Raw genomic sequence first — 19,289 nt, forward strand, 5'->3', positions numbered from 1 at the left:
TATAATGTCAGGAGACAATTCTAACCTGTGAACTCTTGAGTGACTAATGCAGTAGGTTGTAGTCAAATGTCCAGATTACTTAAATATGGTTTTGATAGCACTGTAAAGAGAGAAACTAAGAACCATATATTGAGGTTAATTTAACTTAGTGTCCCCAAGATTACAAAGGGTGATTTCAGATGAATGAATTGTTTTCATGAAGTCTGTATTTAGCACTTTGCCAAATATTAACTCTTGCCTCATCAGGCAGTGCTTGTGTGAATCGAAGTTCCTATCTTAACCTTACGTATGATTTTAACCTTTAGTAAGTGTGATTTTATATAATTGTGTATTGTACTTAATGTTGTAAATAAACATGTATTGTTTACCTCAAACTGAGTCATGCCTGACTAAGAGCATCAACCCACCACTCTAAAATTTACGAATTTGTCGCGGGAGGATAAAGTTTAGTAGAGGGGTTTGGCCACAACTGTCTGAAAGAGTGAGGGAATAAATATATATTGGATTATTGGAAATGTCTCCCTGAATAGTGTATTAAATTATTATAGAGCACAGTCAATAAAAAATATAAATTCACTTATGTCTAAAAAGGAGATATGACCAAAAATCCAGGCTAACACGTAGAGCGATTGTATAGTATGTTTGATAGACACAGTATTATGGTGATTTGCATAAATAAAGGACACAACACAAGCAGTAATAGCACAGTGGTAAAAAACACTCAACAGGCATACAGTCAGCAATACATATCCATACTTGAAGTAGAAAAAGCCATCAAAGGCTTGAAATGTGGAAATGCAGCAGGAGTAGATAATATTCGACCAGAAATGTTGAAGTATGGTAGTATAAAAGTCTTACAGTGGCTGCACTGCATAGTTCAGAAGGCCTGGACAGAGGGACGAATACCAGATGATTGGAGTAGAGCTCATAGTACCCATGCATAAAAAGGGAAATAAAACTGAATGTTAGAATTACGCAGGTTTTTCTCTACTGAGTGTTCCTGGTAAGATTTATGCATGTATACTTGAGAAAAGGTTGAGAAGAATTGTGGAAGGGAAGCTTGATAAAGAACAAGCTGGATTCAGGCCAAATAAAGGCTGTAAGGATCAGATTTTCACTTTACGACAAATAGTTGAGAAATCATAGGAATATAACAAAGATCTGTATTTAAGTTTTGTAGATCTGGAAAAGGCAATGACAAGATGCCAAGAGAGAAGCTATTCAAAACACTACAGTTGTATGGTGTCAATGGGGCATTATATCAAGCAATACTTAGTCTTTATTTGAGTTGTAAGTCAGCAGTTAAAATTGAAGGAATTTCAGGAAGATGGTTTAAAGTTAAATCTGGTGTCAGACAAGGATATACATTATCCCCTCTTCCTGAAGAGGGGATAATGAACTACAAGCTGGAAGATTCCCTGACTAAATTTAATAACTGTTGTAATACATATGGTATGAAGGTCAGCAATAACAAGACAAAGACAATGAAAATAGGCAGAAGCATTGAAAATATTAACTGCATTGTGAATGGAGAACCTATAGAAGAAGTAAAACATTTCAGCTACTTAATCATGATTTTTAATGAAGATGGTAAATTAAATACGGAAATAGACAGAATTAACAAAGGTGTTTTGGTAGAAAGTCAACTGAATAAATTTATATGGATTAAGAGAGAAATTAACCAAACTAAATTAGCTGTATACAAGACAGTGTTTAAACCAATTTTAACTTATGGATCTGAGAGCTGGGTTAGAAGTAAAACACTTGACCAAAGACTAGAGACCATAAATATGCGAGTCCTGAGAAAGATTAAGGGCATGAACAGATGGCATCAATGGCAACATCATATTAAAAATGAGGATATTAGGAAAGAACTCGATATTGTCAGCATCCAGGAATACATTAGCAGAGTTAATCTCAGGTGGTATGGTTATTTAAGCAAAATAAAAATAATGGGAGAGGTAATATTAACAAAACAAGTTTTCTCTGCCAGGTTGGCAGGAAAATGATCCAGAGGAAAACCGAGATATAGGTGGATTGTTACAGTAAATATTGCATTAGAAGACAGAAATATAAGATATGATAATGTTGGAGTCTTGACAGATAACAGATTGATTTGGAAGAAAATTGTGATAGGAAGTTAGTAATGATGTAAGTTTCATGTAGCATTATCATATCCTGCACACCCCAATGAGGTACATGTCAGGAATTTGATGATGACAATGTATTCTTTACACATAGCATATTGATCCATATCACCGACCCTTAGGCCTTTTACTGCCCAAAGTATCCTTAATCTTACATCTGTTCCAAAGAACAGATATATATGAAATGAAATGAATGAATTGATTTGGTATGTTTGAAGCTGGAAAGTAAATAGATGTAGCCCAGCAGCTATTCCCTACATGCAGAACACCCATTTTTAATGGAGGGAATTCCCAGTGATGACACTGACCATTTTAATTATTTTTTCTATACTTTTCTTCCTATATTCTTTGCTCTCCTTCTCTTTATTTTTTTTTACTCCTCTATATTCCAGACTATATCAATGCTTTACCACTATGTTTGTCATGCAGAGAAACATTTGCACATCTGGAAAGGAGGTCCTAGTAGTCTTCAACTGCTTTCATTCCTATCTCAACAAGATGAATAGCCTGCAGAGGTCAATAGTGTTGTAAGTCTCCTTCCCCATGGTCCAGGAACAGAGCTCAAGGCTTGCTGTAGTGCTTCTATAATGTCCAGGTGTGCACATATGGTGGCATGGTCGGTGTGGATCTCTAGCAATGAACCAATAATCCCTTTGACCATGATGTTTTCATTCTCAAATTTTTAGAGGCTCTCAAACAGCAGATACTATAGACACATCATATAATAACAGAAATAAGAAACCAAAAATATCTGACACACACACACCACTGATTCTCATCTGTGTAACAAGTGAAAGGCCAATAGGAAAAATGTCATTCTTTACTCAAAAGGATTTAGAACTGGCATAAACTCCCAAAGCAATTAAAAACTTATGTTTGGGTGAATTCCTGTGAAAACATGTCAATAACAACACCCAGCAACATCAATGGAGGAAATATCAATTATGGTGATGTATCATAAAATACTCAGCTATTGTAGAACGAGATTCAACATTCCAGATGAGGAGATATGTTCGAAGCTTACAGATCATCATCATCATCAAATTCCTGCCATGTACCCTCAAGGGGTGTACAGGATATGATAGTACTACATGAAAAAATTACATCATTACTAATTTTCCTCCAAATCAGTCTGTTACTTGTCAAGACTCCAACATTATCAGTTCTTATATTTCTATCGTCTAAGGCACTTTGTACCGTATCAATCCACCTATATCTTGGTCTTCCTCTGGGTCGTTTTCCTGCCAACCTGGCAGAGAACACTTGTTTTGCTAATCTTTTCTCTCCCATTCTATTTAAGTGACCATACTACCTGAGATTAGCTCTGCTAAAGCATTCCTGGATGCTGACAATGTCAAGTGCTTTCCTAATATCCTCGTTTTTAATATGATATTGCCATTGATGCCATCTGTTCACGCCTCTAATCTTTCTCAGGACTCTCATATCTGCGGTCTCTAGTCTTTGGTCAAGTGTTTTACTTCTGACCCAGCTCTCAGATCCATAAGTTAAAACTGGTTTGAACACTGTCTTGTATACAGCTAATTTAGCTTACAGATCAAGGAGTGACAAATATGTAGAGATGGTGACCTGCTTTCAACTAGAAACATCATCCTTACTTCCAAGACACCTGAATCTCCACTGTATATAAAAACAGATATCTCAACTGCCTTGTTAGCTCTACATCCCTAATCAATTATGATGCTTTAACTGTTAGAAATACAGGCATGGCCAAAGTGCCTGTTATGGCTCTACCATCTGTGACTGGGACTTACAATCCTCTTAGAATGACTGGGAGGATCCCAGAAATGCAAACATTCTTCCATCTCCCAAGCACAGACGCCTCTCTCTTGGAATTATTTGACAGTTTACAAAAATTAACTATTAATTTTGACTCATTTAAAAATTTTGTTTTTAAATATTGAAATCCTTTGCTAATAACACTGGCACTAAAATCAAGTGAAATTTGTATTTTATGTGGGTAGGCATGTGTTTCAACATGCCTATTCACTAATGCTGTATTGCATGCATTTCAGAGCATGACTGTATCTTCAGGATCCGTATTGTGTACATGCATCGTGTATGTATGCATATTAAAATTTTTAAATTAGGCAATATTAATAACAACAGTTATAGATACAATGCTGAAGAAAAAAAAAAAAAAGCTGTTCTTTTAATGATGCAGGGTTAAAAATGTACAACTGGTTAATTAAACAAATGAATTTGAAGGTGAATGTACACTTTGCCTGCAAAGTTTAACAAAATTTGAGGGCAACTGAGCCATTTAATCACATTTAAATCGAAATAAACACACACACAAGATGAAAAGAAAGTACAATTTAACAGAGTTTTTTAAAAACTTGAAATTCTAGAGGATTTAATATTAGTGGCCAAAGTTACAGCCAAGATTGTAACAATCAATTAGTTCAAACAATGTATAATGATTCCTCTAATGTAAAAAAACACTCCATAGCAGCATTATTGAAAATTTGCTGACACCAGCTGCCCGACTTAAATGAATTAAATCAAAATATGTTCAAATGGATCTGATGCAAGCAACAAGAGAACAGTGCTATTTCCTATTAGTGTTCAACTGTCCAACAAATTTCAAGGGTTTCTTTTTTTTTTTGTTTCCTTTCCAGCTGTGTGTGATTCTTACTCAATTTCTCATGCTCATTTCAAATATGTTTTTAATTTTTTGCTATCATGTATAGTTTTTGAGAAACATGTCTATACATTTTTATGATATATACACTATAAGCAACATCATACATTCAGAATGAAAGTCAACTAGAATGGCTATCCTAATGCATTCTATTTATAAGATGAACTTAGTGTTTCCTGCTTCACTGTTATTTGTAAAGAACTAAACTGGTGATTGACTTGCTCAAGGAGATGTCACTATCCTTGTGGGGAAAATACTCCTTTTATGGTATGTCGAACTTAACACTACTTTGGAAGCTGGACATCCACTTCACAGTGGGATTTCTATAGCTTCCAAATTATTCTAATAGTATGTTCCATTTATTTGCTATTGGATTCGGAGTTAATGCATACTGCATTGATCTATTTCAACCTTCTGCCTGGTAGTGCCAACATGAATGAAGTTGCAAGACTATTGAGCATATGTTTGACAAAAATGGAAGCAATATCTTCTTTTATATCATTATCCCCTCAAATTCTACAATCCCTGCCATTCTTCCATTGTTTGTGGATTGTTGAAAAAATGTATATGGATGTGATCACTTACTTGAACTTTGCAGTATATCCTCACAGGAACTATTTTCCCTTTTGAATAGCTAGGTAAAAAATTGACCATGCTGACAGGAATAATATTTTGCATCTTGAAATTTTCAGTCCTGAGACAGTCAACAATACACTTATTAATAATGTAGTCATGCAAGTAACAGACTATTGTTCAAGTAGCACATCTTCTCAATTTCCACTCTATCCAAAACCAGGATGAAAACTTAGTGCCAAGCAGCAAAAAAAGATCAACACAGAATATAGGCTATATTATATTTCAGATATCCTACCACGTAAAATTTTACATTACAGCTTTTAAATGTGATCAGGACAATGTTGCACAAGATGTCAGCCAAAAACAATCTTGGATCCAATTTACATCTATCAATCATGAAAAAGTGGTATGGGATAAAATCTAGAACATGAAGGGTAGATATGGAACATGCCATTAATCTATCTTGGAATATAATGGATGCATACATAATTGCAGAATCCAAAGCAGCTTCATATCCTCCTGAATTTCTGATACTGAAAGAATAAGAGAAACAAAAGTGGCTTGTATCAGATTCCTGGCATAAGACTATTGTCACTCTTCTCAAAGCCAAGAAAAGCTCCAAACTTTTTTAAAGGTCAATAAGGAGAGCCAAAGAGCACTCCCCCCCCCTGCTAATTCTATACACTTCCAATTTCTAAGCTAACAGGACTTGGCTAAAAAATTAACATGGTTTCAGTGCACATTAACTCTAAGACTCAAAAAGATGTGAATTGCAATATTAATATAAAGCAGCAGAAATTAAGCCCAGGTTAATACCATAATCACATGATGATAAAACACAATACAGTTTGACAAGATCCTAAATACCCAATTTCAATAAATATTGCTGATATTAAATGGTCCAGCTAAAACTAAAACCAACTTGAGTGGCATAATTCCAAGTAATTTAGCATAATTGCAAATTTCATTAAATTTTATCCTGCCAAAGCATAGTTATGTATCATTTCAAATTTTTTTGCCTTTTCCCACTGTGAATAGCCTAAGTGAAACAAAAACTGAGATGGCTTGAAAAATTTTACAAGGATTCCAAATACTCAATAAAATTAATACTCAATATTCAATTTTTAAGTGTATGTTGCAAAATGCACCTTCAGCCATTTTCTGTCCACTGCTGGACAAAGGCCTCCTCCAGTTCTTTCCACCTTTCTTGTTCTTGGCAATGGTTGACCAATTTTTCTCAACAAATTTTGACAATTTATCACTCCACCTTCTTTTAGGACATCTTTGGCCTCGTTTCCCTTCTTTTGGAATCCAGTTCGTTAGTATAGTGGTCCATCGCTCATCTTCTGTCCTGGATAGATGTCCAGCCCATTTCCATTTTAGTTGCTTATGTTGAAGAATGATGTCAATGATGTGTGTCTGGCTTCTTATCCAGGTGTTTCGCTTCTTATCTTTTGATATGATGCCTAGCATCAACCTCCCAATTTTTCTTTGAGTTGTTAGTTTATTTGTCAGTGCTTTTGTTAGTGACCAAGTTTCACAACCGTATATGATGACTGGAAGTATACACTGGTTAAATGTCATCCTTTTGAAACAGAGTGGGACATCATTGTTTAGAAAAATGCTTTTCAATTTTCTGAATGCACCCCAGGCAAATTGAACTCTCCTATTTATTTCCTTTTGGAGTCCACAGTTTAGATCAATGAGGTGACCTAAGTATGTATATGAAGAGACTCTTTCCAAGAAATTGTTGTCTATTATTATGTTTGTTGGTGTTACAAAATGATTAAACATGATTTTAGTTTTTTCTCTGTTTATTTTTAGACCGACTTTTTTTGCTTTCATGATATAGGTCTTCTATCATTATATTAAGGTCTTCTGGAGTGTTTGCAAAAATTATATCATCTTCATATCTTGGGTGTGTTAAGTTTCTGTTATTAATTTTTATACCAAGCTTTGTCCAGTTTATATTATTAAATATTTCTTGTAGGACTGCTGTAAAGATTTTGGGTGATAGAGAGTCTCCTTGTCGGACACTTTTTTCAATATTTTATTGCTACTTGTGTGAAGTTGGATTGTTGCTGTTGCAGTGTGGTATATTTCCTGGAGGAGGTCCATATATTCTCCAGGAACTCCCTGATTCTGGAGTGCTTTGATTATTGCATTAGTTTTGATGGAATCGAATGCTTTTTCATAATCAAAGGCTAAACAGAGAAGCAAGTGGTTTTCTTCTGAAATTTTCTATTATTTGTTTTATTGCATGAATATGATCAATTGTGTTAAAGCCTTTACAGAATCCTGCTTATTCTACTGGTTGATTTGAGCCTAGAAGAGGGGGTTAATCTGTTTGTTATTATTTTTGTGAGAATTTTGTACAGATTGGAGAGAATACTAATTGGTCTATAGCTCTTTGTCCCCTTTTTTTAAATAACAGTATCAGAGTAGCATTTTTCCAGTTTTCTGGTATCTTCCCCTCTTCTAGGCATAGATTCAGTAAGTTTGTGACATGGTGAATGATATTATTTCCTCCCCGTTTAATTAAATCTGTGTGAATTAGGTCTTCATCAGGATATTTTCCATATTTCATTTGTTTTAAAGCTTGTTTTATTATTTCATCTGAAGTGAATGGTGGGATGGGATGAATTCTATATATGATGGAGAAGAGTTATTTATATTTGATATATCTATAGAAGGATCACTATAGAGTTCTTTATAAAATTCTTCTAGCCTGCTTAGGATTTGTTCTTCGTTCCTTATTATAGTTCCATTCTTGTCTTTTATTGCAGTTGTTTGACTTTTGCAACTGATAAATGTTAGTATTTTCATATTTTTATTGTTTTCAATTGTTTCTTTTATTTTTTTTTAGTGTTACAAGATCTTATTTCATCTTTTTCCTTGTCTTGTTTCATATTTCGTCTTTTTTTTTAATAGTTGTAAGGTTTCCTCTGAAAGTTTATGGTCTTTTTGTTGTTTGTTGCTTTTGAATTCACATTGGCTGCTGAGATTATTACTTGTGTTAGGTTTCTGCTTATTTTATTTATGTCTTCTTCTTCAAATATATTTATTAGGTCTAGTTTTTGATTGAGTTTTTATAAACTTCTAGTTTGGTGCAAGGATGCTTCCACAAGAGACCAAAAATGCAAATTTTAGTATTTAGATAAAATATAATCACATCCCAACCATTTAGAATGATGCAACATACACAAACAACAGAATTTGGATTCCGAGTATAGATAGCAAAATCATCATTATAATTTTAGTTGAAGGCTTATGTAGATATAGATCTACATAAGCCTAGTGAAATATAACAGTTTATTATATTTCACTGTTATATATTAGTTATTATGATTCCATCTGTCTGAGAAAGAAATCAGCTAACAGCAAGCAATAAAGAATTGAATGTCATAAGTCAGTGGGGAAGTGAAAGAAAAAAAATATATGATGTCACCAGCAAGCTCTTATTAAAGTTTAACATTCTTTAAAATATTAAATCTGATTTCACTCACTCAAGAGACTGACTCTGTTCAGTTGTCACTACCTGGTCAAGTTTAGAGCTATCCTGATTCACTGTAGATGGATCCGCATTAGCACTGCTACCTAAAAATATTTATGCATAAACATGTTTAATAGAAAGTGTGTGTGTGTGTATATATATATATATATGAAATTCCTTTCCATTCTAAGGTAGCAATATCTATATATATATACATATATGCATACATGAGGGGGGGCATTCCAAAAGTAATGCCTCCCCTGTACAGCTCCCCAACCAAAAGAAATATGTCAGTGAAATATGAAGCAAAAATCATTTGAAGTTTCCTATGCTATATTCATACACCATTTCTCAATATAATCTCCTTCCTTTTCTTGCAATGTAACATATTTTTCAAAGTCACAATGCAATTCTTTAGGTTCTTTTTATGGAACTGTTTTCTCACTATAAATTAAAGATACCAAGAAATTATATTCTTGGTTTAATACTTTATCGAAGTGTAAGCAAACAATGTTTGCACGTGAAGTAACTTAATGGGGGCAACTCGTATATAGAGGCTAATGACTTCACATCGTTGCTTTAGTATCCAAGTGTAACCAAGCACAACCAAGTGTAAAAATTTTCAACAATATTTTTTCACTTTTGCTTTGACCAGTTTGTCATTATCAATGGATACCCCCCCCCCCGGCCCTTTTCCACAGAGAGACATTTTTCAATTTAGGAAATAATCAGAAGTTCAATGGAACCAAGTCTGGGCTGTAGAAAGAATGTTCCATACCTTCAAATCTGATCTCCTCGATAGCCATCAAAGTGAATGGCTTGTACACAGTCTTATGTTGTCATGTTGCAAAGCAATGGCTGTTCCTTGGTACAAACAGACTTTATTGTTTCAACACATTCAAGGTCATCACGTAGTGTTGCAAAGTCAGTGTGCACATTCTGTCAGGTTTCATTTTTAACCTTTTTGGTCCTATGTGAGGCAGGGTGGTAATATTCCAGATTGAATTTTCATTTCATCAGAATCATATATGATGTACACACTATTTCATCCCCAGTTACATATTCGTGAAGAAAAGCAGTGCCCTCCCTTTGGCATGAAGTAAGTAGCAACAAACTACCTGTGTTGTCTTTTTCATTTTACTAGTTAAGTGACACAGTACTCAATGCATACACACTTTAAGTTTAAGGGAGATGGCAAATCCCGTATTATTCTACAGCCGGGTACGAAACTCAGATCGAAATCCTAGAGTTTCATGCCGAAAAAACTATCGGCGAGCCCAAGTGTAAGTAATCACTTGGGTAGTACAACACCAGGGCAACTCGGAGCAAAGGTGGAGCAAGCTCTGTCACTGTCCTTAATATTCTCTCATAATGTAAAATGCAGCTCCTAGGCGATGTATTGCTGTTTTACATTATGAGAAGAGGTCACTACCCAGACCGGTTTCAACCCTTTTTGAGGTCTCATCAGTGAGTAGGTAGACCTAGAATATCAAGGTTTTAAGTAAACCGAACTTGCATATACCTCTACTAATGAATTGCTAAAATGGTGTACTTATATATTTTTATTACTACTATAACAAGCCAAAAGGCTATTTTACTGGCAATATAAGTTAAGTTTAAGGGAGATGGTAAATCCATACACACTTTATTATAACCACATTTTGTCATGATTTGTGCTAATGTTCAATTTATGTGCCAGCAACCTCAGACTTACTTTACCTTTCTGTACTGATTAACTGCCTGGATTGCAGAAAGTAAGCCAGGCAGTTAATCAGTACAAAAAAAAAACTGTGACGGAATTATCAGTTGCAATTTTTGATGGTCCACTTCACTGTTTCTTGTTTGTCCTGCCAATGAACAATATTCAGATCTATAGATGTCTAATCATAAAAACTTTGCAATTGGCAGTGAATTTCAATAACAGAAATTACTCTATGCTGTTGTATTGATTCAATAACCTTGTAAAAGACTCATTCATTGTGCACATGATAGCACAATCAATACAATTTTGTTCATTTACCAGTATATACCAAAGTGTAGTGGAGGAAAAAAAAGAAAGAAAATAAGACTAAACATAGAAAGTATTTTACCTTGGGTAAGGGTAAATATTAAGAATAGTGATCAGAGCTTATTCTACCTTTACCATGAGTTGCCTTGACTTGCACTACTTTGAGGGTCAGCTAGACTTGAAAATACGTGCAGGTGCAAACTTGACTTGTTTGTCTGTTTGCTTACTTGGAAAATGGAGTATAACCAAGTTTAAAATAGCTTGGCATCTTTAAGACTAAACATATTTGAAGGCTCCTACTCATACTGTGCTGTGTGTGCGTGTACCTGTTGTTGTGTCCCATTTTACGATTTTTATTCTATCTAACAATTTCCTCTTATCTATGTTCTTCTATTATCTACGCACGAGATATCACCAAAATTTTTACTAATACTTAAGTTATTTCTCCCCTTAGTACCCCTAATATTTGTATTTATACTGCGCCTTTTGGGATATTTAGTTTAAGATATTATATACAAAAACAAAGAGAAAGAACTCAAATATGTCTGAAAGTGCAACTATGTTGCAGTCGTGACACTTTATCTCGATTCTTAACATTAATTTCCCGCGTGATTAGGTTCGTATTTTTTCAAGTGGTGCATTGGACAGCAATTTCAGACAACTCTTTTATGATTAAACAAAGGTTTATTAAATTCCTTATCATGGTACAATTCAATTATTTGTGATTACTCAATTTAATGCTAAACAAAATACTTACAAACTAACATTAGCTTATTACAAGTAATTAGGCTATGATCCTATAATGAGTATTATGATCATGCTTCCATAACAACTCAACACATAAAATCACTTGACATGGACAAATAAGATTAATTCACACTATTTAACTATTCAAACTTAAATAGATTAACTAAACCATTTACTGCACTAACACATATTTAGTATTACGATCATGCCGCCATACACATTCAACATGTAAATTCATTTGACATGGACAAATAAGATTAATTCACACTATTTAACTATTCAAACTTAAGTAGATTAACTAATCCTTTTTCTGCACTAACACACAACTATGACATTTTAACTTTCCAATACATTACAATAGACATGCAAATTTCTTAGGACACTTAAATTTTTCACATAACATTAACACTAGCCAGCTTACTTTTAATATATTCTGTCAGATACTAAAGACCTAGTATAAACTTTCCTTGGTCCAGTTCCGTATTAGAATAATGATACTTATCACAGACAAATTCTAGTTAACATTAGATATATTTTACAGTACCTTTCTTTCTTGGGTTTTTCATATGGGCCTTTACCTTCTTCTGATTGAACTATCTTGGTGTGACCTCTCCAATAATCTCTACTCCTACGTTCCTTTTAGAGTTGAACTATGCTTATACACACTCTGAATCATCTATATATCGGCTGTGCAACTCGCGACATGGACATCTATTTCTTTACAGCTCTCCGTTTTTCGTAGTTGTCACTGAAGTTGGAACACAAAGAATATGCTTTCTTTTCCTCAACTATATGGCATTCTTCGCTTCTCACATAGGAAATACGGAACCGAAATTCCACTCACTTTCGTTTCCGTGTTGTGACGTGGAGATATAACCCCTATCTCGCCACTCAGGAAAACACCGTGAAATTCCTACGAAAGAGCTCGCGAAGGGCTCTCCTGGAACAGAATCAAAACCAAAACCAAAAAAGAGCCCTGGGGGGGGGGGGGGTTCCAACCCTTTTATACCTGCTCTCCTAACGGCACTTTTTCTAACTTCTTTTCACTTCACCAACCAATTAGGGTGGAGTTTTTCTGCCAAACGTCCTTTGATCGGCGAGCCCATAACGATGTCTCAATCCGGGAATTGACCCTAAGCGATTGTCTGTTGTTTTTCTTTTGCTAGCCTCTAATTTAATCCCCCTTCCAAAATTTTTCTATGAATTTACTTAATAACTTAATCTCTAGCCTCTCACATACCATCTCTTATGACTAATCCTTTTCTGTCTTATTTAACTTTTCTCATTTAAATCATATCACAATATTAATATATTCTTTCTTTTGTTAGTAAGTTTAACAAAAACCTTTATTTTTTTATATATTTTATTGGATGCAAGAATCTTTCTTTTTCTTTTAATTAATTCAACTATTATCTTTTATGCAGGGTTTTTAATTTATTTTATTTATTCTTCATGTTACACCATGATAGCTGAGAATTCTATATTCTCAAGATATCAGGTGTAACAATGTGCAGAGACATTACTTTCACAATGCCTCCCCTATATCAGTATAAACATTTAATGAAAGAAATGAAAATCAATGAGAGAAAATACTAGTATCATACTGATATAACAATTAGTGCTTCATATATTTAAATAAATTCTGTAATATGAATAACCTGAATATATCTTTTAGAATGTTTACATATATTTAATTAAACAATCAGTGAAACATAATGATACTTGTGATTAAATGGTTTAAATACAAGAAAACGTCCATTTAGCAGTAAAATTTCTTTTGCAGATTATTCAATGAGTTCATTCAATGCATGAATGCAACAAGGTAAATAGCCAACAATTCAGCTTGTATATGTACAGGAGAACCTTGCTTAACGTGATCAATTAATCCATCAATTAATGCACACTAAGTGAAATTGCGTTAAGCAAATGCAATAAACAATAGGAATAATTATAATTCATCCATCAGTTAGCATAAATTTGAAAGAAAAAAAAATTACAGTAAAGCTATATTTAGAGGATAAAATCATCAAAGGTAATAAAAATCAATTGCTTAAATTTTTATTTAATGTCTAAACATGTGATTGTGCTACTTTTTTTTTACAAAAAAATTAAGTGAAGATGTTTGAATTGTGCTTGACTTTTTCATCTTGTCATGCAATTTGCGATATGTTAAATTGTGATTGATAAAATTCCTAAGAGAATTTATTCTTTCATAATTTAACAAGTAAAGAACCTATAACAGAAAATTTGCTTGCATCTAAGAGTGTAAACTACAACCATGTGAACAAAATTGTATATATTAAACAAAAGGATAATAATTGTGAAAATGCATAAGAAAGAAGTGTTATTCCATTATGTAAAAAGATTACTTAAGCTAGTTAAATATTGGAGGTAAAATTCTAGAGAAAAAGAACGTTATAGTATGATTAAAGCAGTCTACTATTTCTAGGAATTAGATAGACAAAGCTTAGATGAATGACTCACAGTTTTTAACAATAATTGTAGCGTAATCCAAGGCCAAAAGCACTGGATTAAAGGAAATTGCTGCAAGCGTATCGTGTGCACACAGCACATGATAAGTAGGCAGAAAAATAGAAATCCTCTACCAAGAGATAGCACGTTGAGTGCTATCGATGAGTCGGGGGGGGGGGATTACGGAAGGTGCCGAGATATAAAAGAGTTAGGAACACCCCCCCCCCACGAGGCTTTTTTCCCTGGTGTGGTTTTGGTGTGTGGACTTCGCGAGTGGAGGGACGGTTCGAGAGCGTGAGGGGAAATCTCTGCCCTGATGCCCGGCAGACGGAAATGGTAGATGCCGCGTATCCACACGAGAAAGGTTATGCATTGTAAGGTCCGAGGTGAATCGCATTAAACCAGAAGAAGAGGCTAGTCTGCGAAGAGGCCTCAGAATCTAGGTAAAAGGGCAACACGTGCAAAAGAGTGACTTTGCCCTAAGAATCCTATTGAAAGGAAGGCATAACCGACTGAAACGAATGGGCCAGCATAAAATTGAGGAATTCCAGGTACCAATCCCAGCATAAAGAAAGCAATTTGAGGGTCAAAGGATGAGTAAAGAGAGGAACAAGCACAGGAGATAACTATAATAGGTACCGTGAAATTTTATTGTTAAATAGTGTAAATGAATGATATGTGAATCAAGATCTAAGGACTTAACAAAGATAAAACTTAGGACTGTAGTAAATTATAAGTTGTGAAAGTAGACATGTGTAACTTAAAGAGTGATAACCTTAAGATGTGTGAATACAAGGTGATAATGTATGTTTACTAAGTTCTAATTAAGAGAGTTATGAGGATCTTATGTGTGAAGTGATATAGAACAGCTCTATTGTTAATCCTATGTGAGTTATGTGAATTTACTGTTCGTATTTGATAATTATGATAGCACATAAATTTGTAGTTTAGAAATGATCTTTCCCAGACTTCCATGAACTGTATATATATGTTAGAATGTTAAATAAATCTTTTGCTTACTCTGATTCAGTCGTTTGTTAGTATCATCTAACATAGTACCATAGTACCACTTGCTAAATATGCAAACCTAAGCGGGAGATTTGAGTAGCGTGTCTATGGTCACGATTGCACGGGTGTTAGTTACTGAGGTATAGCTGAGTGTTCACTTCTTGTTTAAGATTTTTTTTCTTTAAACTAATTCTCCTAAGTGGCGCGGTGAAAACAAATAAATGTCTTAGGATTTTAAGAGAAGAAGAACCTCAGAAGCTTTGTTACATTTGGATTTTGGCTCTACTCCAGGGCAATTCCATTTGTACTTAGATAGTAAATGTGACACCAAGGGGCGAATAAACGTAAAGATCATAGATATCAAAGTTATTAAGAAAAGGTGACAAAACTGATAGCTGGCGATCACTTTATCAAGATTTCGGCAGACTTCGAAGCTTCATTCCATATCAGGATCAGCATCAAACAAAATTTCCTTAGCATACTCAATGCGAATGAAAACTAGTTCAAGTTCTTTTGCAGTTAGCTTCTTAGTCGTAACATTCTCTTCTTGTTTGCACTCCTTATCTTCTTCTTCATATGCATGCTGTTCTATTTGAAGGAGATCATTCTCACTTAAATGATCTGAATGGGAATCGAGCAAGTTTCTCACATCTTCATTATCCAGTTCATTAAATCCAAGTTATTTTCCAATTGTGCTGATTTCTTCAATGATGTTAGATCTTGGAATTTTGTGCACGATAAACTAACAATAGTTTAAAGTCGCCTTCTTCAATGCCTCCTAATTAAAGCATAAGATGATCTTTAGATATTTTGCATCCTGGATGAGATGCTTCAGTTTTAGCTAGGAAAGTTTTTGTTGCATATGCTTCCAAAAGAGACCACTTTTGTCGACTTTGAATATTTGCCGATCGTAATAATCACCCTCCCGAATTATACTTTACAATTCTTCAAGAAATCTGGCTGCAGAATCTTTATTAGCACTAGCAAATTCCCTAGTTATTCTTACATTATGCAGTCCAGTTTGATTTTTAAAACGGTCAAACCATCCTCAACTTGCAGTAAAGCTTTCACATTCCTCTTGAAATTTGATCTCTTTCAGTGAGGTAATAATATTGAGAGTTTTTGCCTGAATATTCCCTGTACAAAGAAGTGTTCTCTTTTGGTTATAATCCTCTGTCCACAGCAATAAAAGACACTTCATCTCAATCATTAAATGCCTTCTATTTTGAGTGATCTACATGCTTAAAGAAGCATGTAGCAACTTTTCCATGTTCTTTTTATTCTTAGCTCTTATTTAATATAGTCCAAACTGTAGACTCACTGTATTATCATAGGTCTTGCACAATCACTGTATTAGTACTGCCACTTTCATGTCTCTCAATGACTCCCAGCTTTTCCGCTCGCTGCAGATTGGTGACAAAAAATGTCGCATAATTAAAAAAAAACCATGTTAACTGATTAACCACTTGCTTAAAGTAGAAAACAGTATCATTTCATTCAATCGCACTAACTGATTATCGTGCATAATGAATTTGAGTTAAGCAAGGTTTCCTGTATTATTGACATATGGTGATTTATATATTGATATTTGGAAAATAAGTATAGTTTTTTCATTGATGTTAGATCTTGGAATTTTGCGAACGATAAACTAACATAGGCTTTTTTTGGGGGGGAGTGCTTAAGGGTCAAAGCTGTATATCTGAGAGGAGACCTCCACATAGCCTTTAAAGGAATGTGGAGAACCGACCAGGGCTTCTGACCTAATGTCCAATCCTCACCTCCTCGTGGTGCACCTGTTAAGTATCTACTTGGATACTGATTGAACGAGGATGGGCTGACAATTTTGAATTTAGCTGACCAAATTGTATTCTTATTGGCTTAAACCAAAATATAAAATAATGTTACAACACGACAGAATTTCATGCCAGCTGGGGCATCGCGCGGTTAAACAAGGGCCCCCGTTGTTTTCACAAGAGAACCAGGGCAAACAGCGAAAAGTCAGCTACTGGAACAAATCTGAAAACACACTGCTATTCAATATCACCAGAGTTCAAAATTAGTACTATCAACCATAAGAAGCCTGAATGGCAAAGAATGGAGCAAGCTGAGGAATTGGATAAGTACCAGATTGATATAATATAGGTGACTGAAACAAAAAAGGCAAAAACTGGTGAGCAATAAATCTTTCTAAGCCACAATTCCAAATTTATTCAGGCAATGACAATCAACCATAGTATTCAACACTAAATATAAGGCTAATCTTCTTGAATGGCAGGCAGTCTCAAGTAGAGTGATGTGGTCAAATATCAGAATGGGAACTAGACAATGAGACGTATTTGTGCCTATGGTCACACAAAAGGTTCTACTAAGATAGAAGTGGAGGAATTTCCCGAGACTTTAGAGAAAGCAACTGACACAATAAAGAAGGAAAGTTGATCCTTTTGGGGATCTAAATAGCATAGTAGAAAATGATTACCAGACAAAAATATTTTGGGAAAATTTGGAATAAAGAGCAAATCTAATAATAATGGCAAATACCTGTTGGATTTCTGCTCAGGATACGGAATGATTATTACTACCACAATGTTCCAACATAAAAATGTGCACAAATTCACATGGAGAGAATAGGCAAGGAATAAGAAAAGTCTCATTGACTATGCTATTGTTGAAAGTGATGTCTTCTCCCTGGTACAGGACACCAGAATGTAGAAAGGATTTGAAATTGGAAGTAATCTCTATTTAGTCTTGAGAAGGATAAAATTGAATTTCATATTGAAAAGAAGAACATATCAGAAAGTTTTAAAGCAAATAAAAGTTGAGCAGCTCTCAGATGTGAACTATAGAATAAAATACACAAACAGGATTGAAGAAAAAAATGAAAGAGTTTGAGAACAGGAACCAAACCTTGGAGATTCAGTGGCAAGACTTGAAGAAAGCCCTGATTGATTCTTCCAGAGAGGCATGTGGTGAGGTTGTCTGCAAGGATAGAAAAATCAGAACTCCATGGTAGACACAGGAAGTTAAAGAGGCAGTGGAGGAAAAGAAGAAAGCATATCAAAAATTCCTGGCAAGTAAGTCAGCTTGTGCTCTTAGAGAATACAGAGACAAATTTAAGAAAGATAAACGCTGTGTAAAACTAGCTAAACAAGTGTCATGGGAAGACTTTGGTAAGAAGGTGGCAAAATATTCTGGAGGTTGTTGAAGAAGCTCAGAACTGGAGAAAAGAGTGTTGTAAAAGGAATTAGAGATGATAAAGGTGACATGAAAACTGAAGAAAAAGATATCCTTCAAGTATAGAGTAATTACTTTATAAAATTGCTAAATGAAAGAAGCAGTGATAGCACAGTGGTAAAAAAAAACACTCAACAGGCATACAGTCAGATAATATAGTCATACTTGAAGTAAAAAAAGCCATCAAAGGCTTGAAATATGGAAAGGCAGCAAGAGTAGATGATATTCGATCAGAAATGCTGAAGTATGGTGGTATAAAAATCTTACAGTGGCTGCACTGCACAGTTCTGAAAGCCTGGACAGAGAGGTGAATTCCAGATGATTGTAGCAGAGCTCTCATAGTACCCATATATAAAAAGGGAAATAAAACTGAAAGGTATTTCTCTACTGAGTGTTCCTGGTAAGATTTGTGCAAGTGGACTTGAGAAAAACGGCTGAGAAGGATTGTGGAAGGTAAGCTTGGTGAAGAACAAGCTGGATTCAGGCCAAATAGAAGCTGTCAGGATCAGATTTTCATTTTACGGCAGATAGTTGAGAAATCAAGGGAATATAACAAAGATCTGTATTTAAGTTTTGTAGATCTGAAAAAGGCATATGACAAGGTGCCAAGAGAGAAGCCATTCCAAACAGTACAGTTATACGGTGTCGATGGGGCATTATATCAAACAATATTTAGTCTTTATTTGAGTTGTAAGTCAACAGTTAGAATTGAAGTAAGTACAGGAAGATGGTTTACTGTTAAATCTGGTGTCAGAGAAGGATGTACATTATCCCCTCTTTTATTCATTATCTATATGGATCACGTTATGAAAGAAAATGGTATTAAACCTGATATCAAAATTGGAGATGTTAATTATTATTATTATTATTTATTATTATTTGACACCTCCAGGGAGTCCAAAGACTCATTGAGGGAGGGCACCTACACCACAACTTTCTATCCAC

At 34.6% G+C, this 19,289-nt stretch overlaps 2 protein-coding genes across 5 annotated transcripts in view; one reads left to right on the forward strand and one right to left on the reverse strand.

The window, feature by feature from the left end:
* The window catches only part of LOC150097851 (uncharacterized), a 98,980-nt gene extending 85,468 nt beyond the window's left edge, over positions 1-13,512 (forward strand). The window contains exon 5 of the mRNA XM_090406314.1: positions 13,417-13,512. Within this exon, the coding sequence (XP_090262440.1) occupies positions 13,417-13,428 (12 nt within the window). The 3' untranslated portion in view covers positions 13,429-13,512. The remainder of the gene's footprint in view (positions 1-13,416) is intronic.
* The window catches only part of fmt (phosphatase 6 regulatory subunit 1-like protein fmt), a 450,952-nt gene that overhangs the window by 50,083 nt on the left and 381,580 nt on the right, over positions 1-19,289 (reverse strand). For all 4 annotated transcript variants that reach the window (XM_090406310.1, XM_090406311.1, XM_090406308.1 and 1 more), the window contains one exon: positions 8,892-8,982. In XM_090406310.1, coding sequence (XP_090262436.1) covers positions 8,892-8,982 — 91 coding nt within the window. The remainder of the gene's footprint in view (positions 1-8,891; positions 8,983-19,289) is intronic.

Source organism: Typopeltis vanoorti, chromosome 16 (assembly GCF_054136105.1).
Source record: "Typopeltis vanoorti isolate ZY-2024b chromosome 16, IOZ_Tvanoo_1.0, whole genome shotgun sequence".
Classification (NCBI taxonomy): Eukaryota; Metazoa; Arthropoda; class Arachnida; order Uropygi; family Thelyphonidae; genus Typopeltis; species Typopeltis vanoorti.